Source organism: Dipodomys spectabilis, unplaced genomic scaffold (assembly GCF_019054845.1).
Source record: "Dipodomys spectabilis isolate Male_0828 unplaced genomic scaffold, ASM1905484v1 ptg000030l, whole genome shotgun sequence".
NCBI classification, from domain to species: Eukaryota; Metazoa; Chordata; class Mammalia; order Rodentia; family Heteromyidae; genus Dipodomys; species Dipodomys spectabilis.
In genome coordinates, this window is record NW_024870707.1 from 9151751 (window position 1) to 9177523 (window position 25773).

General features: G+C 47.1%; 1 protein-coding gene across 2 annotated transcripts; it reads right to left on the reverse strand.

The window, feature by feature from the left end:
* Positions 1-1278: 1278 nt before the first annotated feature.
* LOC122105326 (phospholipase A and acyltransferase 3) lies at positions 1279-23870 on the reverse strand. Of its 2 annotated transcripts, none has more exons than XM_042676535.1 (5): positions 23762-23870; positions 23301-23382; positions 9541-9643; positions 5581-5849; positions 1279-1519 (listed from the first exon to the last, which is right to left on the reverse strand). In XM_042676535.1, the coding sequence occupies exons 2-5, from the start codon at positions 23316-23318 to the stop codon at positions 1418-1420; spliced, it is 492 nt and encodes a 163-aa protein (XP_042532469.1). In that variant the 5' UTR covers positions 23319-23382; positions 23762-23870; the 3' UTR covers positions 1279-1417. The 2 variants fall into 2 exon arrangements, with proteins under 2 accessions (XP_042532469.1, XP_042532468.1); XM_042676534.1 differs by lacking the exon at positions 23762-23870 and adding an exon at positions 23533-23646.
* Positions 23871-25773: the final 1903 nt, after the last annotated feature.

Consider the following 25773-nt stretch of genomic DNA (forward strand, 5'->3'; position numbering starts at 1 on the left):
CTTGTACATAGCTTCCCACTCTGGGACTTGTATCTGGGTGGGGAGACCTCACCTGGGCATGTTTCTTTATTCATTGTTTAGCTTGTGTGTGTGGGGGGGGGGGGCTCAGGTGAGGAGGGGATAGCCTACCGGTTTTTAATCTCTCTTAATGTATACGGCATGATTTGTTGTAGATTTTTAAACTTCCCCTTTGAAGAGGAAAAAAAAAAACACACAAACAACCCCCAAACTTGCCCTGCTGGTAAAGCATTGGCTTCCTGACAGCCTTGGTTTGATCCCTCCCAATTTTTACCTCTGATGGGAGGGGGTGTCCTTTGGGACTCAGCCCCTTGTCCTAAGAGCATTTTGTCTTGTGCATGTATGTGTGTGTGTGTGTGTGTGTGTGTGTGTGTGTGTGCACGCACATGTGTGGGTCCACTACGCAGGACAAGCTTCATCTCAAGGGCTGGTTTTATGCTTTTAGTTATGCGTGTCTTGTGGTCTCCCTCCCCCAGCCTGCTCTCCACTTGACCCCTTTCTCCCCCTCTAGCCCTTCTATTCCCTCCCTTTATATGGGGGATCCAGGACTTCCAGCCAGTAGCCTCTGACCTCTGTTACCCCGTCCCTTGTGCCCCCAGCCTGGCTCTGACTGCCCTGCCAGGTGTGGGGGTCCTGTATGGAGAACAGGCCTGCTTGGTGTGCTTGGGGGATGGGAAGTGTTTTATAAATTCCTGGTGCTCTAGCAAAAAAAAAAAAAAAAATCTCAGAAATAGAGTTAAGGACAAAGAGAGGATGGAGTTGAGAACAGGTGGGAACGTGGGTTCAGAGACATGGAGTTGTAGCACATAGAGGTGGTAAAGAAGCAGCATGAAGAGAGGGAACATATAAGGCAGAAGACAGACATGGATTAGCAAACTTTTTAGAAAGTTTGGCCAAAGCAAATACTAAATTTGTTTATGGCAGAGGATTTTTTTTCCCCAACTCCACTGAACATCTACACACATGAACTTTAGAATCTCAGGCACCTTGATGGATTAAGTTCCATGCCAACAGCCCTTGTTATCTGATGGTTTCTTTTTCCATATACATGGACTGCCTGTCTCCCTGGTCAGCCCAGACATATCCTGATAACCAGAACAGTCTTAAGATAATTTGAGATGACTGGAGTTAGACTCTGTTTTCTGCAGTACAAAGGACACAAACTAGTAAGAGGTTGCAGGGGGGGGGGGCGGGGGAGGGAGTGGTCACCAGGTACACAGTCTAGTTCCCTCCACAAACATCACACCAGGCAGTTTGTGCTGCATTTCCCCTAATAAAGGCCTCTCTTATTGTGCTTTATTTTATTCTGTGAAAATAAGGCTTATCACAAAACATAATGAAACTTTTTAGCAAAAGAGCCTTCCCACCTCCCCATCGACAAAGATGTCCTTGACAGGATTTATTGCTTTTGCTTCTTGTTTCTTGAGAACATGGCTCCAATGAGTCCCAAGGTGGCCAAACCCAGTCCTGTTATACCTGCAGCCATGATGACATCTCTGACCTGCAATCAAGAAGGCACTGAGTCATACTCTATATCGGGAATCTGAGAACACGCTGTACATTCGGCAGGATCACTGAGCTCAGGATGCCTCCCATGCCTCTTGGCCTCCCCTGGCCAATACATATTGGCAGGGAAGTATGGAGGAGAGGGCTAAATTTGGAAAAGATTCAGAGCGTGAAGCCATCTGGCCTGGAATTTACATGATGCAACCATAATCCAGGGAAAATGGATTCACCCTGTGGCTATTTAAAGCATGTAACACTCTTAAAGGGCGCCCTTGGAAAGAATGGGACAATGATGGCAGGATGGTCAAGATTCTGGGCCAGCCAATGGGAAAGCGTGAAGTCAGGGAGATGTTATTGAGAACTCAATTAGGTGTGATCTCCATGAGAGCAGTGACTCAGCTCCTCACTCTACAACCCGCCCCATCCCGCCAGTCACTCTACAACCCGCCCCATCCCGCCAGTCATGCTGGGCTCTCTTTGCGGGGATTCTGTTTTGCCATTGTTGTTTTGTTTGTCTTTTGTTTTGGGTTTGGGTTGGGTTGTTTTGTTTTATGCCCATCTTGGGGCTTGAATTTAGGGCATGAGCACTCTCCCTGAGCTGTCCCTCAGCTCTTCAGCTCAAGGCTAGCGCTCTACCACTTGAGCCACAGCACCACTTCCGGCTTTTTTTTTCTTTTTTGCTTATGTGGTGCTGGGGAATCAAACCCAGGGCCTCATGCATGCAAGGCAAGCGCTCTACCACTGAGCCACCTTCCCAGCCCTCTAAACTAGCCTTCTACCACTTCTGGTTATAGCTCCACTTCTGGCTTTTTGATATTAGTTGGAGATTAGTTGGAGATAAGCCTGGACTTTCCTGTCCAGGCTAGCTTCTAACCATGATCCTCAGATATCAGCCTCCTGAGTAGCTAAGATTGCAGGCATGAGACACTGGCACCTGGCAGGTTTTGTATTTTAAGGATTTTCTGACACAAGATCTCACTGGAGAGCCCAGGCTGACCTTGAACTCATGATCCTCCTGCCCAAAACTTCTCAGTACTAGAATTACAGGTGTGCACCATCACACCTAGATTTCTCTTGAGTTCCCTTTGTGGGGTTTTTTGTTTTTGTTTTCAGTCATGGGGCTTGAACTCTGGGCCTGGGTGCTGTCTCTCAGCTCTTCAGTTCAAGACAAGCACTCTACCACTAGAGCAACAGAACTACTTCTGGTTTTCTGGTATTTAATTGGAGATAAGAGTCTCACAGACTTTCCTGCATGAGCTGGCTTTGAACTGTGATCCTCAGACTCAGCCTTCTGAGTAGCTAGGATTACAGGTGTGAGCCATCAGCATCCGGGCTCCCTTTGTGTTTGTTTGTTTGTCGGTTGTGGGGCTTAAACTCTGGGCCTGGACGCTGTCCTTCAGCTCTTCAGCTCAAGGCTAGCACTCTACCACTTGAGCTACAGTGCCACTTCCGGTTTTCTGGTGGTTTATTGGAGATAAGAGTCTCACGGACTTTTCCTGCCCAGGCTGGCTTTGAAACATGATCCTCAGATCTCAGCCTCCGGAGTAGCTAGGATTACAGGCGTGAGCCACCGGCGCCCGGCAGGAACTTTTTCTTAAGGGTTTCACAAAAGGTTCAGATTGATGACCCCAGGTACCTCTAGAAGTAGGACTGGAGGGAGAGCTGTAGTCAGATCCTTGAACCTACTCCCTCACCCCAACAGAGTGAAATAGATTTGTGAGCCTACAAAGGGAGAAGGTATAGCAGACCCCAAACAAGATACTGAGAGTCTAAAAGACTCTCGGACTTCCTACTTTTCTCTGTTCACAGAACTTTGCCCTGCCTACAAGAATCTGGTAGAGATTCTGGACATCTCATATAGAAACAACAATACTAGGCACCTGGATGGTCATTTGATAAACTCTCCCTGGAACCAAAGTACCTATCTTCTGCATCTCATGCCCTCTTTCCTCACTTCCTCTCTTGTTTATTTGCAACTTTGGTACTGGTAGCTAGCCTTAAACCTTCCTCTAAAGGGAATTCGAAGCCAGGCACTGATGACTCACTCCTGTCATCCTAGCTACTCAGGAGGCTGAGATCTGAAGATCACAGTTCAAATCCAGCCTGAGCAGGAAAGTCCATGAGACCCTTGTCTCCAGTTAATCACTAGAAAACTGGAAGTGGAGCTATGACTCAAAGTTGTAGAGCACTAACCTTGAGCAAAAAAGGTCAGTAACAGGGCATATGTCCTGAGTTCAAGCCTCACAACCAACAAAAAAAAAAGGGGGGGGGATTACATAGGGTTTTGTAGTCACCATGTTGGGGTGGGTTACTCTCACTAGGAAACCTACATTAAGTCAGTGTATCCAGTGGTTTCCTTGCTAAGCTCTGCGGTAGGGTAGGGAAAATGGTACAGATAATGGAGGAGAAACAATATGGCCCTAGATCTTTACAGAACCTCACAGCATGAGAAAGAATGCTGAGCCCACTAGTTCACACAAAAGATACTTTGTCAAGGTAAACAATAATCACCTCATTGATGGTGGTCATGCTTTGTATGCAGTCAAAGCGGGCAATTAAATACAAGAAAATGGTATCTAGTTTCAGTCCTGATGGTACAAACTCTTGGGGATAAGCAATCTGTCCAAAAGTTGGTGCTAGCTTGGGAATCTTCTTGTTTTATAACTCATAGATCCAGGATCGCTTCTGTGCTGGTATTATAGGAATTCTGACGGTGAAAGTGGCTACATCATGTGCATCACAGATTTTAAATCAGAATATGGTGAAAAGGGGAAAAAAATCATTCTTCATTAGAAATGCCAAACTAGGTACCAGAGGCTTATACCTGTAATCCTAGCTACTCAAGAAGCTGAGATGAGAAGATCACAGTTCCAAGCCAGCCAGGGAAAACAAATCCAAGAGACTCTTACCTCTCCACCAAAAAGCTGGAAGTAGAACTGTGACTGAAGTGATACAGCACCAACCTTGAGCAGAAAAGCTCAGGGACAGGGCTCACGTCCTGAGTTCAAGCCCCTGGACTGGCTTTTTTTTTAATTGCAAATAAAAGAAGGGGTGTGCCAGGGCTGGTGGCTCATACCTATAATTCTAGCTACTTAGGAGACTGAGATCTGAGAATCACAGTTCCAATCCAGGCAGGCAGACAAGTCCCCATGACTCTTATTTCCAATCTGGAAGTGGCACTGTGGCTCAAAGTGGTAGTGTACTAGCCTAGAGCAAAAGTGCTTAGAGACAGCACCCAGGCCCTGAATTCAAGCCCCACAACTGACAAAGAAGAAAGACGAAAGAAGAAGCAGAAGAAGCAGAAGGAGAGGAGAAGGAGGAGGAGGAGGAGGAGGAGGAGGAGGAGGAGGAGGAGGAGGAGGAGGAGGAGGAGGAGGAGGAGGAGGAGGAGAAGGAGGAGGAGGAGGAGGAGGAGGAGGAGGAGGAGGAGGAGGAGGAGGAGGAGGAGGAGGAGGAGGAGGAGGAGGAGGAGGAGGAGAAGGAGAAGGAGAAGGAGAAGGAGAGTATGACAAAAAAAATCAGACATAAATGAACAAACTACATTCCCCTGTGGGCTCTGGGATCACTTCTGGGGCCTTGGCAGGGCTGATGATGGTGCTGTTTGTAAACCCCAGAAGCTGGTCAAACACCTGGGCTTTAAATTCCATCTCTGTACTCAGCAAAGCTGCGTCTGACTCCCAGGAAATAACCAATATAGATGTGAAGGCCAAGATTTGTTGGAGGAAATGAATGGCCACAAATTGCTTCAACTCTGAAAGGCTTTCTTCAGGGGAGCGGGGGTAGAATAAAGCCTGTGTCCAGAGCCATTGATGGTCATCTAAGAGGTGAGTGGCCAAGGAAGGCTCAACAACACGCCTGGTCATTGTGGTTGGGCTGCCTTTTCTGGCCACTGCTGTGCTAAATACAGTGAGCTGTGCTTCCTCTGACATCCTGGAAGACAAGAAGTGCATCTCTCTGCTGCTTTCTCTTGTTTATTCATGCTCTGTCTCCACCCTCACCATGTCAGGTGGGGGAATGGGCTGGTTCCTGGAAAAAGGACACAATCTGAGAACGTACCTGGTCACTGCGAGCAACTCCATAGCGCAGCTCATTGACAAAGTGCTCACAGTTCTCGCTGGTCAGTTTGTAGGGGACCTCCTGCCCCACTAGCTCCTCTGCCTGCTGGATGATTTTGCTGGGAGGCTGTGGGGTGTACTTGTCATCGTGTTTGTTATTGACCTGGTACTTGTCTCTCCCAGCCACATCACACAGCAGTTCCTTCTTCACAATAGCTTTCTCAATCAGGGCAGACATGATGCTGGTTGCACCAGCTCCTGCCATTTCACCTGTACATCCACAAAGAGAAAACAAAGGAATTGGTCCAGGGCACAGCCTGGGGCTCAGAGCTGTTTCCAGCGAGGTATCCAGCCTGGGTACCATCCACAAGTCATTGCTGTGACACACACACACACACACACACACACACACACACACACACACACACACACACACACACACACACAGGTGTGCTTTGCAAATATCCTAGGTGTCTCTCAATCAGATGAAGTTGAAAAGATTAATTATCTCAAAGATCCAATCTGGCTTTCCTTGGCCAATGTGGTAGTCAAAAGCTAGGCTTCCTTTTTTTTTTTTGGGGGGGGGGTCCGGTCATGGGGCCTGAACTCTGGGCCTGGGCACTGTCCTTCAGCTCAAAGCTCAAAGCTAGCACTCTACCACTAGAGCCACAATGTCACTTCCGGCTTTTTTTTTTTCTGCTTATGTGGTGCTGAGGAATCGAACCCAGGGCCTCATGCATGCAAGGCAAGTGCTCTACCACTGAGCCACTTTCCCAGCCCCAAGCTAGGCTTCTTGAAGTCAGGCAAACCTTAGCCTGATCTGGGATCTGTCTTTTGCTAGGTGTATGAGCTTGGAGGGTTTAGTCATCTCCCAACTTAGCAATATACAAATGGCATCAAAGGGATCTTGGGGATTTTCATGCATCTTTATGCCTAGCATAAAGAACCAACTCAGAAATGAACTTGAGCAAGAAGTGTAAGGGGAAAAAATAATATTAGTAAAGTTCTCTGATTTGTTGGTTTGTTGTTTTTTGGGTTTTTTTTTTACCCTAGAGAAGCTGATCTACTGCACCCTGTGACACCTGTATCTTTCTTGATTGTGCAAATATAAGCCATGACTGCTTTCCTTAGACATGATGCACAGGAAGTCTGAGAGATAGGCCAGCAGCCCTGACCAAGTCCCATTGGCTACAAGCAAGAACAGATATTTTAAATAAATAAATAAACAAACAAACAAAAAGACCTGGAGGTCTGGGAAGGTGGCTCAGTGATAGTGTGCTTGCCTTGCATGCATGAGGCCCTGGGTTCAATTCTTCAGCACCACATAAGCAGAAAAAGCCAGGAGTGGTCTGTGGCTCAAGTGGTAGAGCGCTAGCCTTGAGCTAAAGAGCTGAGGGACAGCGCCCAGGCCCAGAGTTCAGGCTCCATGACTGACAAGATAAACAAACAAACAAACCTGGAATAAAGGAAAAGGAGTCTAGGCTCCAAAGCAGGGCCAGGAGGGCAGTAAAGGAGAGCTGATGTCAGAACAAAGGCTGAGTCTCCCTCCCAGCCCACCTGCAGTCAAGGTAGAGCACATGATGTTTGAAATGGGTACTTGGAGCATCATAAAAGAAGGTTCATTAACAGAGGGCCACTGTGCCCTGCCAGAATCAGGACACAGTGCCCCAACAGTAATAGCACCCCAACACACTGGTCAGGACCAGTCTTCAACTGTGACAGCCAGTCAGCAATGGCAGGGAGGTCAGATTCCAGATCCTGCTTTACCTGGCTTTCTGGAGAGGACTAAAGCCCTCTGCCTCTAGTTAGTTGGAGATATTAGAAAATCAGGGAATTCTGAGTTTCCAGTAATAGGGCTGGTGGTGCTTGACAGAATCATTGAAATAAAAGACAGGCATCCTCTTGTAAGGCCTAAATTCACAGACAGAGTGAGCCCTGAGGCCCATCTACCTGCAGCCCTCAGATAGGGCAGGTGGCAAGGTTGGCCCTAGGGTGAGTCAAGCAAATTGTTTAGGGCACAAAATTTAAGGACACACCAACTTGCAGCATTGTGCACATGCAGAGTCAACACCTAAGAGTAAGAGCTTCCTTAAGTCTGGTGGAAGGTGCACAGGGCCCAGGTTGACACTCAGAAGGTCAGGGCTCTGGTCCTGATTTCATCATTGACCACCTGGAATGGTCCACACATGTCGTTCTACCTTGCTGAGCCAATACTGAAAAATATGCATTTTCTTTCTTTTTCTTTTCTTTTTTCCTAGTGGTATTAGGACTTGGGACTTTGTTCTTGTTCTCTTTGCCAACTGAGCTACATCCTGATCCTTTCTGTTTTATCTTTCAGATAGGGTTTTGAATATTTGCCCTGGCTTGCTTTGGACAATGATTTTTCTACATGCTTAACCTGAAATACACATAGTCTATCCAAGAAAATACAAAAAAAAAATACTGTAACCAACCATAGAAAGGACACATGGGTATATCAAACAATTTATGATAACACTGGGAAATGTCAGACTAGGTGACAGTGCCATAGTTAAAGGCACAGAATCTATAGTTGGACTGCAGGGAATAAGCTCCCCTCCCCATAAATACACATCAAAAGATAAGAACCACCCAGTATCAGTCTCATAGTAGTGTGTGATTGTGTGTGTGTGTGTATGTGCGCGTGCATACACATGCATGTGCTGGTTCTGGAGCTTCAACTCAGGTCCTGGAGACTGTCTTTAAGTTTTCTTTTTCTTTTCTTTTTTTTTGTTGTCGGTCGTGGGGCCTGAAGTCTGGGCCTGGGCGCTGTCCCTCAGCTCTTCAGCTCAAGGCTAGAGCTCTACCACTTGAGCCACAACACCACTTCCGGCTTTTTCTGCTTATATGGTGCTGAGGAATCAAATCCAGGGCCTCATGCATGCAAGGCAAGCACTCTACCACTGAGCTACCTTCCCAGCCCATCCACAAGACTCTTATCTCCAATAAACCACTCAGAAAACCAGAAGTGGTGCTAAGGTTCAAGTGGTAGAGCGCTTGCCTTGAACTGAAGAGCTGAAGGACAGCACCCAGGCCCAGAGTTCAAGTCCCACAACCAATAACAGGAGGCTGAAATCTGAGGATTGCAGTTCAAAGCCAGTCTGGGCAGGAGAGTCTGTGAGACTCTTATCTCCAATTAACCATCAAAAAACCCTTTATTGGTAGAGTGCCAGCCCTGAGCAAAAAAGCTTAAGTAGAGTGCCTGAGTTCAAGCCTCACAACCAACCAATACACACACACACACACACACACACACACACACACACAGTAAAAGCAGAACTTGAGTGCCCTTGAATACCCACCTCAACCCTTACAAGAACCCACCTGAGGGCTGGGAAGGTGGCTCAGTGGTAGAGCGCTTACCTTGCATGCATGAGGCCCTGGTTCGATTCCTCAGCACCACATAAGCAAAAAAAAAAAGCCAGAAGTGGCGCTGTGGCTCAAGTAGTAGAGCGCTAGCCTTGAGCTGATGAGCTGAGGGACAGTGCCCAGGCCCAGAGTTTAGGCCCCACAACCGGACCCAAAAAAAAAAGAACCCACCTGGGAGGGCTGGGAAGGTGGCTCAGTGACAGAGTGCTTGCCTTGCATGCAGGAGGCCCTGGGTTCAATTCTTCAGCACCACATAAGCAGAAAAAGTCAGGAGTGGTGCTGTGGCTCAAGTGGTAGAGCACTAGCCTTGAGCTGAAGAGCTGAGGTACAGAGCCTAGGCCCAGAGTTCAGGCCCCACGACCGGCAAAAAGAAAAGAAAAGAAAAGAAAAATAACCCACCTGGTGTTCCAAGGAGCAGAATCTGAAAAACATTGCTCCATACCACATTCTGTTTGTAAAATTTAAAAACAAATTGCCAGTGGGGAGCATGGGCAAAGTGAGGGCCACAGTTCACCACCCCCCCACCAGTTCCCAGCCTCTGGGTCCAAAACAGCTGGGACCCTATTGCTCTTACTTGGGGGAGCCAAGTGGATCACATATCCATTGCCAACGTAGATGGCCCAGTGTCTGTAGAAAGGGCGGAAAATTTCAATCAGGTCTCCAGGCTTGGGCTCTGGCTGCAAGACCAATAACAAGACTGTTAGAAGCCATATGAGGCCCAGGGACCAGGGGCAAGAATCTATTAGGAAACCATCAACTTGGCAGTACACAGGCAGACACATGCTCACAAGCCTGTGTTCAAGGCCTGCAGGGACCCCAGACCTGTCTCCAGTCATTAGGATTGCAAAATACAAACCAAAGAACTTCTTCACGGCCTTATTGTCGATTTTTTTAAGAATAATATTCATTGAACTCTTACTCTGAGACAAGCTCGCTGCTAAGTGGCTTACAAGGAGAGCTCGATAAACCCACACACCTATCCCAGGTCTTATGATGAACCCCAGTGATGGATAAAGAAATTAGGCTCAGAAGCTGGGCACCAGTGGCTCACGCCTGTCATCCTAGCTACTCAGGAGGCTGAGGTCTGAGGATCGTGGTTCAAAGCCAGGCCAGGCAGCAAAGTCCGTGAAACTCATATCTCCAATAAACCACTAGAAAACCGAAAGTGGCGCTGTGGCTCAAGCGGTAGAGCGCTCGCCTTGAGCTGAAGAGCTGAGGGACAGCACCCAAGCCCAGAGTTCAAGCCCCACGACGGACCAAAAATAAAAAATAAAAAGAAATCAGGCTCAGAGAGGTGGATGAATTGGCACAAAGCCACATGCTCATGGGCAGCAGACCAGAAATCAACATTTGGCTGACTGATTCCCAGGCCCCGTGCTTTAACTACACCCTGACCATCAACCAGACAGACCCATAGCATTTAACAGGAGCAGACAAACCTGGAGGGAATCTCACAGATACCGCCAACCTGGCCTAGCACCTAGCAGAGAATTCCTATCAGTGTCTGGTAGTAACATGCAGCTATTTTCTCAGGACCATAGAAAGGGGTGGGAAGGCAAGTGTGCAAGAGAATGTATAGGGGTGAATTGGGCTGAAGAGGGCACCTGAAAGTATACACCAGTGTGATCCTCCTACCTTAGCTTCTCCAGTGCTGGGATTACAGGTGTGTGCTACCATGACTGGCCATTTGTATCTCTCTCTTTTTTTTTTAAATTTACTTTTATTTTTGTCAGTCCTGAGGCTCGAACTCTGAGCCTGGGCACTGTCCTTGAATTCTTTTTTTTTTTTTTTGGTCAGTTGTGGGGCCTGAACTCTGGGCCCGAGTGCTGTCCCTCAACTCTTCAGCTCAAGGCTAGCACTCTGCCACTTGAGCCACAGCACCACGTCTGGCTTTTTCTCCTTATGTGGTGCTGAAGAATCAAACCCAGGGCCTCATGCATGCAAGGCAAGCACTCTACCACTGAGCCACCTTCCCAGCTCCTCTTTCTTTCTTCTTTAATGGTACTGAGGATGAGACTCAGGGCATTACACTTGCTAGGCAAATTCTCTACCACTTGAGCCATACCTCTAGCCCCTTTTTGCATTATTTGTATTATTTTTGAGGTGGGTCTCACTTTATACTGGGTCTGACCTGGACTGCAATCTTCCTATGCGTGCTTTCCTGTGTCACTGTGGATGACAGGCTTCTGTCATTGCATTAGCTATTTATTGGTCTTCTGTGTAGCTGGGATTTAAAAAACAAAAACAAAAAACTACCACACTCAGCTATTGAGTGAAACAGAGTCTGATGAACTTTTATGCCTGATGATTCTTATTTCCCAAGCAGCCAGAATTACAGGCTTGAATCTGACCTACACAAAAAGGGGGTCTTACAAGGACCAGTGAGAATGATAGAGAACCATGAAAGAAGCTATGATAAATAATTCATACTCTGCCACTAAAATCCAACTAGAAAAGCAATTACTTAATGACAGACATCCTCCAACTCCGCTGGATCAAAACTAAGAATGTAAAAATTCATGTGCCCAATCTACAAACAGGACAATTATAGTCCATTACTAAAAGACCTACCCGCCTGCTTTTGTCTAGCCTGCTTTCAAATTCAGATTGGATTTTACAAAAGGAAAATCAAACAAGAATATTTTCTGACACATGAAAATTGTGTGAAATGCAAGTTTCTCTCTCTGTCTCTCTGTCTCTGTCTGTGTCTCTCTGTCTCTCTCTTTTTCCTTTTTGTACCAGGTCTGGGGCTTGATCTCAGAGCCTAGGCACTGTCCCTGGGCTTTTTTTCTCAGGGCTAACACTCTACCACTCGATCCACAGATCCATTTCCAGACTTTTTGGTAGTTTTATTGGAGATAGGAGTTTCACAGACTTTTCTGCCTGGGCTGACTTTGAATTGCAATCCCCAGATCTGAGGCTCCTGAGTAAGTAAGATTACAGGTGTGAGCCACCAGTGCCTGGTGAAAATGCAAGTTTCAATGCGCATAAAATTTAACTGGAACACAGCCAAATTGGTTGTTGCCCTTGTATGCATGCTGTCTATCTACAACAAAAGGGTTAAGAAATTGTGACGGAGACCTGCAGAACCTAAAATGTTTACTAGCTGGACCTTGGCAGAAAAAGTTGGCCATCCCCCTGTCATAAAACCTTGGGTTGGCAGAGAGCTTTCCAACCCCAACCCCAGCCCCAGCCCCAGCCCCAGCCCCAGCCCCAGCCCCAGGCTACTTCCTCCAGGGCAGGACTGGGACTCAGGAACCCCAGCCAGCACATTAGCCAATCAAGACTTTTACAAAGCACAGGCAGTGACAAATTTATGGCAAGGCTGAAACTTTGTAACCACCCGCCTGTGAGTTTCAGAACAAAAAGCTTTTATCTCCCTACAAAGGCAAAGTTACAGAATGGCTGTGTGACACCTTTTTTTCCTTAGCAAGCAAACTGCCAAGCATTTTCTGGCCTCTGAAATTCATGCAAGAAAACAACCCAAACAACCTTAGTGAAACTCACTAAATGGATTAGCCAACATCCATGCATACATACAATCATTTTCATGTCTCATTACACAAATAGACATGGAAATCACTTCCCTCCCCCCCCCCCCAAAAAAAAAGACATCCCTGGGACTGAGAGGTGTTATTCGGTGGTTGAGATTGCTTAGGGAGCCTGGGGCCCTGGACTTGATCCCCAGGACCACTAAAGGAAAAATAAATAAAGAACAAAAAAGCTACACAGCCAGTGCTGGGTTTGTTGTTTTGTTGTTGTTGTTGTTAGTGATCTAAAAGCTGAAGCCCTGCAAGGTAGGAAACACTGAAGGCATCATGAGGACTGGGGTGTGATGAGTTCTCTGTGTGTGCACACCAAGACTGGGATGTGATCCATTGTGTGTATGTGTGCTCACGAGGACTGCAGGTATGATGCATTGTGTGTGCAGTACACAAGGACTGAGGTGTGATGTGTTGTGTGTATGCACACATGAGGACTGGGGTGTAATGTGATGTGTGTGTGTGCACACGAAGACTGGGGTGTGGTGTGATGTGTGTGCACACACGAGAACTGGGGTGTGATGCGATGTGTGTGCACATGAGAACTGGGGTGTGATGCATTGTGTATGTGCACACTAGGACTAGGATGTGATTCATTGTGTATGTGCACACAAGGACTGGGGTATGATGTGATATGTGTGTGCTGCAGAGCTACTGAGGATCTGGACTCCAAACCCGCAGCCATCACCAGCCTCACTTGCAGGACTTGCTGACGATTGTTATTTTAACAATTCCCTTTCCCCACCCCAACAGGATGGGAGAGGGCAAGGGAAACTTCTTGGAAGTCCCCTCACCCCGGGTCACCCATGGGTCATTCCCTTGATGCTCAGCAGACACTCACTGAGCTGCCTGCCAGGCACCACCTGAGCACCTAAGCTGTTCCTGAACAAAACAAAGGCCGAAATTTTGTTCAATAGCAAGGGAAAAAACCAAATGGTTAAAAAATAAAAAAGAACTCAGAGCCGGGAGCCAGTGGCTCATGCCTGTAATCCTAGCTACTCAGGAGGCTGAGATCTGAGGATGGTAGTTCAAAGCCAGCCCGGGCAGGAAAGTCTGTGAAACTCTTATCTCCAATAGACCACCAGAAAACCGGAAGTGGCATTGTAGCTCAAGTGGTAGAGCACTAGCCTTGAGCTGAAGAGCGTAGGGACAGCGCTCAGGCCCAGAGTTCAAGCCCATGACTGACAAAAAAAAGAAAAAAAAAGGAAAAAAAAAAACGTAGTAATTTTAATACTTAGTATATTTTAAAATCATCTAGAATTTGGGCTGGGAAGGTGGCTCAGTGGTAGAGTGCTTGCCTTACATGCATGAGGCCCTGGGTTCAATGCCTCAGTACCACATTTTCCAGCAGAAAAAGCCAGAAGTGGTACTGTGGCTCAAGTGGTAGAGCGCTAGCCTTGAGCTGAAGAGCTGAGAGACAGAGCCCAGGTCCAGAGTTCAATCCCCACAACTGACAAAAATAAAATAAAGTAAAATAATCTAGAATATTAGAAGACTAGCAAACAAAAACATAAAAAAGCTGGGTGCTGGTTGTTCACGCCTGTAATTCTAGCTACTCAGGAAGCTGAGATCTGAAGACTGTGGTTCGAAGCCAGCCTGGCTCAAGTGGTAGGGCACGAGCCTTGAACCAAAGAAGCTCAGGGATAGCACCCAGGGCTTGAGTTCAAGCCCCAGGACCAGCACCAAAAAATAAATAAAAACAAACAAACAAAAAACAAAACAGAAAGAAGCCAGGAGCTTCTGTGGCTCAAGTGGTAGAGTGCACCTTGAGCTGAAGAGCTGAGGGATAGCACTCAGGCCGAGTTCAAGCCCCATGACTCCCAAAAAAAAAAAAAAAGAAAGAAAGAACATTCCCAATGTTGGGGCTAGAGTGCAGGTAAGGTGGGTGTGAGATGTAATGTTAACTAGGAGGCAAAGAGAAATCAAAGCGGGGGAGGAGGGGAGGCAGGGGAAATCTAGGTGGTCAGGGAGGGTCTAGGTCAGAGAGGGTCTAGAGGACCTGAGAGGGTCTCACTGGGCCTGAAGGAGGTCTGGGAATGAAGTCTGCAGATGTCTAAGGCCTCCTGGCAGAGAGAATCACCCCAGGTGGTCAGGAGCAGCAAGGAAGCCAGCATGGGTGAGGGAGAGAGGACACTGGTAGCTTGAAGGATCAAAGAGGTTATATGGGGGTGGCGAAGGGCAGCTAGTACAGCACCTGCCACCCTGTATGAGGCCTTTGGCTTTGACTCTGACTAACAGGCATGGCTGCAAGGTGCCCAGCATAGGAGGAACATGATCTCATGTAGGATTTTAAAGGGTCCTTCAGGCTACTACCTGGGAAGAGGTCATGCAAAGGGCACCAAGGGAAACAGGCTGTTAGGCAATCAGGGCAGGAGAGGTAATGATGGTGATAAGAGGTAATGGAAGCTGGATCCACTTTGAAGGTCAGCAGCTTTCACAGATGGAATGAGGAGGGATGTGAAGGCAAGAGGAACTGGGAGGCTGGGAGGTAGCAGGCTGCAGGTGAGTGGGCCAGGGATGACCAGACACTCAGGTTAGGCCAGGTTGGACTGAAAGGCACATTAGGCAGTCACATGAAGAGGGCAGGGAGGCACACTGGGGGCCTGAGCTCAAGAGAGTAGTCTGGAGTGAGTATGAATTGAATGCTGGAGACTACGGCCTGGCTGAAATGGATTTAAGAGAATTGGAGGCCAGGCACTGGCAGCTCACGCCTATAATCCTAGCTACTCAGAAGGCTGAGTAGATTGAAAGCTAGCTCAGGCAGAAAAGTCTCTGAGACTCGTCTCTGATTAACTGGCAAAAAGCCAGCAGTAGACCTATGGCTCAAGTATAGAGCACCAGCCTTGACCAAACAAGCCAAGGGAGAGGACCCTGACCCTGAGTTCAAGCCTAGTACTACCCTCTCCCAGAAAAAAAGAGTACTGAGGCAGAAGGCACATCACATGAGGTTTCTGTTGAGAACTTAAAAGTATAAGGGGAATGAGATATGGCAAAAGAGAATTTGAACCCAGGTTTAAAGATGCCCAAATCCTACACTCTGCACTCCAATCAGAAGTGCTTAGGAAGAAGATGTGGTTAGTAACAGGGCTATGGAGACAGGAATATGGGCAGGAAGGAGAGGGAAGATGGACAGCAAGCTACAAAGGAGCACTCAGGTGGGTAGACATCTCAGGTTGCTTTTACAGTGTAGTCAGAACAGGATTCCTGGGGTACATCCCAAGTCTGTGTGTTTTTAAATTTTTTCCATGATTCCATTGTCTGCCCAGCATGACACCACAGGAAAGAGAGTATCTACAGGGCAAAGAGGCGTCAGAAGCTGGTGGCTCACATCTGAAATCCTAGCTACTGTGGAGGCTGAGATCTGAGGATCAAGGTACATAGCCAGTTCAGGCAGAAAAGTCTGTGAAACTCTTACCTCTACTAGTACTAGCCAGCAAAAAGTCAGATGCAGAGAGGTGTGTCTCAAAGGCTAAAACATCAATCTTGAGCAAAAAAAGGCTAAGTGAAAGCACCCTGGCCCTGCGTTCAAGCCCCAATACCAGCATAATAAACAAATTAAATTAATAAAAGGCAGAGAGAGTGGCCAGGTGTCGGTGCCTCATGCCTGTAATCCTAGCTACTCAGGAGACAGATCTGAGGATCACGGTTCAAAGCCAGCCTAGGCAGAAAAGTCTATGAGACTCTTATCTCCAATAAACCACCAGAAAACCGGAAGTGGTGCTGTGGCTCAAGTGGTAGAGAGCTTGTCTTGAGCTGAGGAGCTCAGGGACAGTGCCCAGGCCCAGAGTTCAAGCCCCATGACCAACAAAAATAAATAAGTAAAATAAAAGGCAGAGAGAGTCTGGCTGAAAAGTTTGTCTAAGATGTGTGTACACGTCTCCTTTTCACAGACAGTGAAAATGAGGCAGTGGAATTGAGGCTAGAGGAGAAGAAGTAACTTGCCCAACATTAGTTTAAGACTAGCAAAGCTGGAATGTGAACAACTGGCTCCCTCACTCCTGCCAGGAGGAAGGAGGCAGCCTGGCCCTCCAGGGAGACCTATTACAGAATGATCCCTGACCTCACACACACACACACACACACACACACACACACACACACACACACACACACTCACAAAGCCTGGGCACTGGGCAGGACCAAGATGGAAAATAAGGCCACTTTGGGAACAGTTTGCAACCCAAAGGTTGAAACAATACAAAAAAAGTGTTTTTCTGCACTCAAGGCCACTTTGGAAACCATGCCACCCACCCACGCCCCATTTGTGTCTTCAGTGTTTAAGTTTTTTTCTGTGAAATATTTCAAGACTATCAAAAATACAGAAAGTAGGAGAATGAGCATGACTGCTCTATTTGTTCGATCCAAGATGGACTTCATTAGGGCTGGGCATATGACTCAAGTGGTAGAGTGCTGGCCTAGCAAATCCAAGGCCCTGAGTTCAAACCTCAGTACTAACACACACACACACACACACACACACATACACACACAGGAGACAGAGACAGAGAGATAGAGAGACAAAGAGAGAGAGAGATACTTTCTTTTTCAGAAACACAATAGTGATTCCATTTTGGACTTGTGTTCAAACCCAGAAGCTATTCACTGTCTAGCCAGTTTACCCAACTTTTCCCAGCCTCAGTTTCCTTATGAAAACAGGACGAACTATAGAGAATTCCTGATTCATTGTATTATGTTGAGGATCAAATACAACAACAGCTATGAATAGCAGATAAAGCTAGGCACACCTGTAATCCTAGCTATTCAGGAGGCTGAGATATGAGGATCATGGTTCAAAGTCAACCTGAGCAGGAAAGTCCATGAGACTCTTACCTTCAATTAACTACCCAAAACTGAAAGTGGTAGCTCAAGTGGCAGAGCACTAGCCTTGATCAAAACAGCTCAGGGATAGCACCCAAGCCCTGAGCTCAAGTTGCAGTACCAGCACAAAAAATAACAATAATGATAATAATAATAATTAAAAATCATCAACAGCTACAAAATAGCACACAGGAGGCATTTAGCAAAGGATAGTATCTACTAATTGGGCCTTGTTTTGTTTGGGGTTTTTTTGGTTGGTCGTGGGGCCTGAACTCTGGGCCTGGGTGCTGTCTCTCGGTTCTTCAGCTCAAGGCTAGCGTTCTACCACTTGAGCCACAGCACCATGTCTGGCTTTTTCTGCTTATGTGGTGTTGAGGAATCGAACCTAGGGCCTCATACATGCAAAGCAAGCACTTTACCACTGAGTCACTTTCCCAGCCCTCCCAATAAAACCCAGCTTCGTTTTTCAGACCCAGACACTGAGCTTCGAAGTGGAAATGAATTTGCTCATGGTCTCAGAGCTGTCTACAAAGCAGTGTCAAGTTTCTGCCGTGGATCTGCCTGAATCCTAAGATCTAAAGTGTTGGGATTTATAGACACATGAAAGAAAAACCAAAAGTGAAGCCTGGCTCTTTGGGAAATGAAATGTGCACACACACAATTGGCCAGGCAACAGTGGCTCATGCCTATAATTCTAGCTACTCAGGAAGCCAAGATCTGAGGATCACGGTTGGAAGCCAGCCCAGGCAGAAAAGTCTGTGAGACTCTTATCTCCAATTAATCACCAAAAAAAGCCAGAAATGGATCTGTGGCTTAAGTGGTAGAGCATTAGTTTTGTGCAAAAGGTCAGAATCAGCACTCAGGCCCTGAGTTCAAGCCCTAGGACAGCAAAACTTGAAAGAAGACAAAACATACAATTGTATCAAGGTAGTCCATTGATTTGGAACCCAAAATATATGGAAGATGAGAAGTTCCCCAAATGGGCCTTTGTGAGACCACAGTCTTAATGGAAGCTCACTGCTCTACACTTGTGTCCCACCTGTACCTCTGTATCTATGACACTGGGAAACGCTACCCATTTTATCCAGCACTTTTTCTCACATCCCTAAAGTGAATAATCATACCACTTCCCTATAGAATAGCATATATTAACTAAACATTTGAAAATAGCACAAATTGTGGCATATAGGTATACCATTACATTAATTTTCCTTTCTTGATTAAAAAAAAAAAGGTAGTAGAGGTAGAAGGCTTGCCTGGAAAACAGGAAACCTGGGTTCAAACCCTCAGTACCACATATACACAAAAGAGTTCCTGTGTGAAGTCATTCACACGAAGGTACTGGTATCAGAGTATCAGATAACGCTCAGCTCCCAGGGCCTCAACATCAAGACTCACCTCTGCCTACTTCTGCCTCAGCGCTGAAAGGTTTTCCTTCAGTGTTAACCTGCAAACCCCTACTCAACCTCAACACGGGTTTATAGCTAGAGTGTAATTCAGTGGTGGAACACATGAAAGAAAAACAAAAAAAAAAATGAAGCCTGACTTTTTGGAAATTAAACATACACCCACACACTTAGCTGGGTATCTGTGGCTCATGACTGTAATCCTAGTCACCCAGGAAGCTAAGATCTGAGGATCAAGGTCCAAAGCCAGCCCAGGCAGGAAAGTCCATGAGATTCTTATCTCCAATTAAAAACCAAAAAGCACTGGGAGTCAGTGGCTCACACCTCTTATCCTAGCTACTCAGGAGGCTGAGATCTGAGGATTGCAGTTCAAAGCCAGCCCGGGCAGGAAAGTCCTGAGACTCTTATCTCCAATAAACCACCAGAAAACCAGAAGTGGTGCTGTAGCTCAAGTGGTAGAGTGCTCGCCTTGAGCTGAAGAGCTGAGGGACAGCGCTCAGGCCCAGAGTTCAAACCCCATGACCGACAAAAAAAAAAAAAAGAAAGAAAAAACAAAACAAAAAAAGCTTCACAATAAAAAACTTATGTAAAAAAAAAAGTTTGAAGTAGAGCTATAGCTGGAGTGATAGAGCACTAGCTTTGAGCAAAATTAAAGCTCAAGGACAGCACCCAGACCTGAAGAGAGAGAGAGAGAGAGAGAAGAGGAGGGAAGGAGGAAGAAAGGGAGGGAGGAAGAAAGGGAGGAAGGAAGGAAGGAAGGAAGGAAGGAAGGAAGGAAGGAAGGAAGGAAGGAAGGAAGGAAAGGAAGGGAAGGGAAAGGAAGGGAAGGGAAGGCAGGCAGGAAGGAAAGAAGCCAGGCACCAGTGGCTCACACCTGTAATCCTAGCTACTCGGGAGGCTGAGATCTGAGGATCGCGGTTCAAAACCAGCTGGGGCAGGAAAGTCTGTGAGACTCTTATTGCCAATTAACCACCAGAAAACTGGAATTGGTGCTGTAGCTCAAGTGGCAGAGCACTCGCCTTGAGCTGAAGAGCTCAGAGACAGTGCCCAGGCCCAGAGTTCAAGCCCCATGACCAACGGGAAGGAAGAAAGGGAAGGAAGGAAGAAAAGGAAGGAAAGAAGGAAGGAAGGAGAGAGACAGAGGAGGAGAGGAGAGGAGGGGAGGGGCGAGAAGGGTTCTGTGTCAGGGTCAATGTCTGCATTCCTGAACGCTGCCCTGAGGCCCCTGAGGCCTCTGCCCCCTGCAGCACGAGTTGCTGCTGTTTCAGCAACAACCTGTTGAGAGGACCGCAATGTGCAGTTGTTGGGCTGAGCCCACATGGATGCCCCCCACGCCCAGTCTGACAGCTAGACTTGGGCAGCAAACTGAGGACCAGAACAAGGCTAATTCTCCAACATTCAGTGCAGCACATACAACATTCTCAGAAGAGGAATGTGCTGGCTTGTTCCTGGAGTCCCTCTCAGCCTGTGGCCCCTCCAGACTGAGGAGAAAGCCCCATACGACCTCAAGTCCGCCTTCTACTGGAGAAAGGTCTTCTTTCTCTTCCCCTTTGCTAGCTGCACTAGCTCCCCTAACTAGCTGCACTGAGAGTCTCCAGATTGTCAAACAAACTAAGAATGTGCAACCGTTAATAACGGATTCTGGACTTTAGAGCCCTGGAAAGGCCCATCACGTTTTCCCATTACAGAGCTTCCACTTCAGGTTCCATATGAGACTTCACATGATAGCGTAGCTTTGCTTAACCAGCCAGATTGAGAGATTAAGTGCTGGAGGAAAAGGTTCTGGGCACACGCTTTCCAGCAAGTTTCAACCACCAAGAGGAGATCTAGGCCCAACATTTCAACTCCTTAGTACCTGGGACTGCCCTCTGCATGGGATGGATGACTGTGATGGCTGGGCTTAGTCCAAGAGGAGTGATCAGTTTCCCTGCTGAGAGGGGAGGAAAGGAAAGAGAGGGAGAGAAGGGAAGGAGAAGAAAGAAAGGAAGGGGAGGGGAGGGAAGAAAGGGTAAAAGAGGGGAAAGAAAAGGAAGAGAGAAGGAACAGGAGAGGAAGGAAAGGAAGGAGAAGAAAAAGGAAGGGAGGGGAGGGAGAAGGAGTGGAGGAAAAGAAGAAAACTGAAGAAGGGGAAAGAAACAAAGAAGAAAGGGTAGGGAAGGGGAGTGGATAACCCAGGGGAGAGGAGAACAGAGAAGAAAGGGGAGGGGAGGAGAGAAGTTACTACTGAGATTTAATAATATGTATGTATATATATGTATACATATGAGTTTCTAATTTATACATTTTTATGCCTTTTCTTTAAAAGAACATCTTGTCTTCTGCTCAGTGTCAGCACACTGTTTCAACAGTTCCTAATGGTTCTACATGGCTCAAGCTCTCTTCAGACACAGTTTATATTGCTAAACCTTGTATTCTTGCCCAGTCTGGTCTCCTAGTGCCAGAAGAAACTGAAAGAAAAACCAGGAACTAGACTTGTTCTAAAAGCAGTGGAGAAAATAAATGTCAAAGTTTACTCTCTATCTGCCATATTCTTTTTTTTTTTTCAATCTTTTTTTTTTTTTGGGGGGGGGGGGGTCCGGTCGTGGGGCCTGAACTCTGGGCCTGGGCGCTGTCCCTCTCCCTCAGCTCTTCAGCTCAAGGCTAGCGCTCTACCACTTGAGCCACAGTGCCACTTCTGGCTTTTTTTCTTTTTGCTTATGTAGTGCTGGGGAATCGAACCCAGGGCCTAAGGCATGCAAAGCAAGTGCTCTACCACTGAGCCACCTTCCCAGCCCTATCTGCCATATTCTTAAAGGAAAAGAAAAATTGGGGGAGTTCTGACAAATGAAACTAAAAAGTACGATGAAGTTTCTCTGTTAGATATTTCCATGAAAATGTTTTGAATGTAGAGATATTTAAAAGCCACTAGAACTGATTTCTTTTAAGACCACAAGCTATATTGTGAATCTGTGTGCCAAGCTAGTCCAAATGCTTTAAGGACTATTCTAAACTATCTTTGTTGTTTCGTATGAAAGCAACTTTCAAAAATAAAATTAGCAATAAGCATTCTCCAATCAAATGAGCAAACAAATACAGACTGGCAAATCTAGCTCTAGTGAATATTGAATATGAATATGAATTGACTTTGTCTGACAAAGTCATAGACAACTTTTTCAGAAGTCTCCAAAACAGAAACAGTAGCATTATAATTATTCACTACTATGGATGACCTCCATGTGCATAAAAACATTCCTTTTTTCCAAAGTATATTAATACAATTATAAGCTATGAATACATTACTCTTTGTTTTCACATGATGACATTTATTTTTGCTCAGTTTTGTTAGTTTGAAATAGGATCCCTCCAACTTTGGCTGGCCTTGAATTCTTGATCCTCTTGCCTTCATCTTCCAAATAGCTGAGATTACAGGCACCAAACTCAGCTTCATTTTTATTTTTACTGGCATGATTACATATATTAAGTTCACTGTCTTCATTTCCTTTCTGTACATACTTACTATTCATTCCATGATTATTGCTAAGAACAATGTTACCATATAGAGGAGGAGTATATTGAAAAGTGACCACACTTGGGAGCTGGTGGCTCACGCTTGTAATCCTAGCTACTCAGGAGGCTAAGTCTGAGGATCATGGTTCTAAAGCAGCCTAGACAGGAATGTCCATGAGACTCTTATCTCCAATTAGCTACCAAAAGCCAGATGTGAAACTGTGGCTCAAGTGGGAAGAGTGTAGCCTGGAGAAGAAAAGCTCAAGACAGTGTGCGCAGGCCCTGCCTTCAAGAACTAATACTAGCACAAAAATAAATAAAGAAAAAGAAAGAAAAAATGGCCACTCCAGATGGCAAATAAGCCATCTGGCACTCTGTGATAAGCTCTTTCAGGGGTTGCAATAACAAGGAAAATAAATTACTGTAGAGTGCTCAGTATGGGTGCCCAGTACTGTTTTAAGCACTTCTAAGTTGTAAATGGCATAATCTTCATTCTGGAGAAGGGAGTGAACTTGAACTTGATCGCACATGGAGGTGATCACAGCTTCCATAGTCTACTTCAAAACCCTATACTCAAACCTGTGGTCCTGCCAGGCTGGATAAAGACATTTGCCTAGGCCTCATGATGATGTCTGATCCTCACTGTAGGGTAGAATGAGAAGCCGGAGCTAGGAATTTGCTGGGAGTGCTGGTCATGAGGTGAACCAGTTGACCCCAGAAAAGGCCACACACAGCAGGTCCAGCTTCAGACACTGAGCCCCAGGCGCCTATCCTGGATCCTGGTTTCACTCTGGAGGGCAGCATTCTATGGAAAGACCTCTGCCCCTTACTGCCTCTCTCTTCCTGGGGAGTCAGGCCTTCTACTGAGCCTGGGTAAGACAGACCTGCCCAGCCTCCGGCTCTGCCCAGGCTGGATGCGTAATGAGACAACTTCCTCCAACAGGTGGCAAGCGACCCACACCAGAGACCCAGCAGCTGCAGGTGGAGATGTAGCGCCAACACTACCTCTCCATAGAGGCTCCAAGGCGACAGCCACCCTTAAACCACGGCCCTGCCCCCGCCCCACCTCTCCCCACACTCACAAAGGGCACGTGCATCATCTTTAGCGAAGGGGGTCCTGGGTGACGGACAAGCTGGGTCTCACTTTATCCACGGCGTAAATGCCTGAAGCAGGGGGGGAAACAGAAAGAGCATTCTTAACACACACGGCCTCTCCTCCTGGCAAGGAGCATCGGGCACGGACCGCGTTCCCTCCCTGCCCTGCACCGGGCCGGGCACCGGCAAACCCCTTGTAGGAGAGCAAGGATGTCTCACCTGATGCTTCAGCAGTGCACTCACACTCAGGACCGGCTTCCTGGAGCGCCGCGGGTGACAGGGCGCTCCCCGGGCTCCTCCTCCGTCCCCTCCCCGGTGCCCGGTGGAGGGAGGAGCGCCGAGGGCGGGGAGGCCACAGCAGCTCGTCCAGCCTGTTTACCTCCGCCCCGCCTCCAACCTCCACCTCCCGGGCGCCCTCCGGGACAGCGGGAACACCCCGGAGGCTCACCTGTCCTTAGAGTCCAGGAAGAAGCTCTGTGCCCACCTGGCGCACCATCTCCGCTCTCGGACCGGCTTAATGGCTGCAGCGCCTGGGCCAGCGCCAGGTCGCTCCGCCCCTGCCCCGTGCGACTGGCTGGTGTGGGCCTCCCGCTCCCGCTCCTGCCACTGGGGACAGCTGGAGGCCTGGCTCCCCCAAGGCCTGCTCCGCGGCCGCGCCCCGGGGCGTTCTGGCTTCGCCTCCTCCTTCACCCCAGCAGGGCGGGCAGGGCGATCTTACCGTGATAATATTTAAGAACTCTGTTGGGTTCATTGCATTTGATCTTTGAGTGCATTGTCGCAACGATTGCGATCCATATACTGATTTCCTCCGCCCAAGAGTGAGCTGAGTTGAAAAATTGGGGTTAAAAGATACACCACCTGGCTGGGAAGGTGGCTCAGTAGTAGACTGATGCATGAAGCCCGTATGCATGAAGCCCCGGGTTCAATTCCTCAGTATCACATACGCAGAAAAAGCCAGAAGTAGCACTGAGGCTCAAGTGGTAGAGTGCTAGCCTTGGGCAAAAAGCAGCTCAGGCACAGTGACCAGGCCCTGATTCAAGCCCCAGGACTGGGGGGAAAAAACACACCACCCTAGCTTCTTGATAATGAGTATATACACCACTGTGGCATTTTTGATAATGGGCCTTAAAAAAATACCAGGTGCAAGTAAATCACTCTGGTCTTTTTGTTGTTATTTCTTCAAAATGAGAATGAAAATTCCCGTCTGAAAATAGCAGGAGACAGGCTTGTCCTTTATATGCTTTTCTCCTGTTGATCTTATTTAATGTCCACTGAATTGTCAAGCCCAATCAGGACTCTGAGATGGTAGAGGTGGTATCTCACTTCTCTCTACAAAACTATCCTAAAACACTTAAAAGTGATTCAAAGTGGGAAGAATGATGAAAAGGGTAGCACTGATCAAGATACATAGTACTCCACAAGCTGACATGTTGAACTGAAATACCTTTGTACAACTACTTAAGATTAAAAAAAAAAATGTCATTAAAAAAAAAAAAACATTCAGGGCTGGGAAGGTGGCTCAGTGGTAGAGCACTTGCCTTGCATGCCTGAGGCCCTGGGTTCGATTCCTCAACACCACATAAGCAGAAAGAAAAAAGCCGGAAGTGGAGCTGTGGCTCAAGTGGTAGAGCGCTAGCCTTGAGCTGAAGAGCTGAGGGACAGCGCCCAGGCCCAGAGTTCAGGCCCCACGACCGGACTCAAAAAAAAAAAAAAAAAAAAAAATTCAAACTACTGTTTAAAAGTACTTTTAACAAATACTTTAAGCTGGGCACCAATGGCTCATGCCTGTAATCCTAGCTACTCAGGAGGCTGAGATTTGAGGATCACGGTTCAAAGCCAGCCCAGGCAGGAAAGTCCGTGAGACTCTTATCTCCAATAACACTAGAAAACCGGAAGTGGCGCTGTGCCTCAAGCAATAGAGCACTCGCCTTGAGCTGAAGAGCTAAGGGACCGTGCCCAGGCCCAGAGTTCAAGCCCCATGACCGACCAAAAAGAAAAAGAAAAAAGAAAGTACTTTAAACCAATAGCTTCCAGCACACCAGGCACACAGTAGGCATTCCACAATGAATGAATAACCAAACACAGGCTCTTCCCCTGTACTGGGCTCTGATTCTGAGTAGAACCTACCTGAGAAGTAGAATCCTCCCTCTATTCCCACCACTCTGTGCCAGTCCTGGGTCTAAGAGTCAGGATGCTTGCTATAGGGTCTATGGTACGTTTCCTCTTCCATGCCTCATTTTACTAATCTTTAAGATGGGGTAATGGTGATATCAGATGATATACAGGAATACACATTCCCCAAAAGGAGAGTAATGATGCTGAGCCCAACATCTGGCACAATTAGGATGTGTGGGCTGTTAATAATGTGAGGGGCACATGATCGTTATCACATATACACTCATCAGCTTCTGGAAGAGTCAGAGACAATGTAAATACCAGAATTTTACATTCACCATTACT

Coding starts and splice junctions, on each gene's coding strand:
- LOC122105326 (XM_042676535.1), bottom strand. Junction 5,850..9,540: donor GATCCACTTGGCTCCCCCAA/GTAAGAGCAATA, acceptor GTGGATGTACAG/GTGAAATGGCAGGAGCTGGT. Junction 1,520..5,580: donor GAGTTGCTCGCAGTGACCAG/GTACGTTCTCAG, acceptor TCTTGATTGCAG/GTCAGAGATGTCATCATGGC.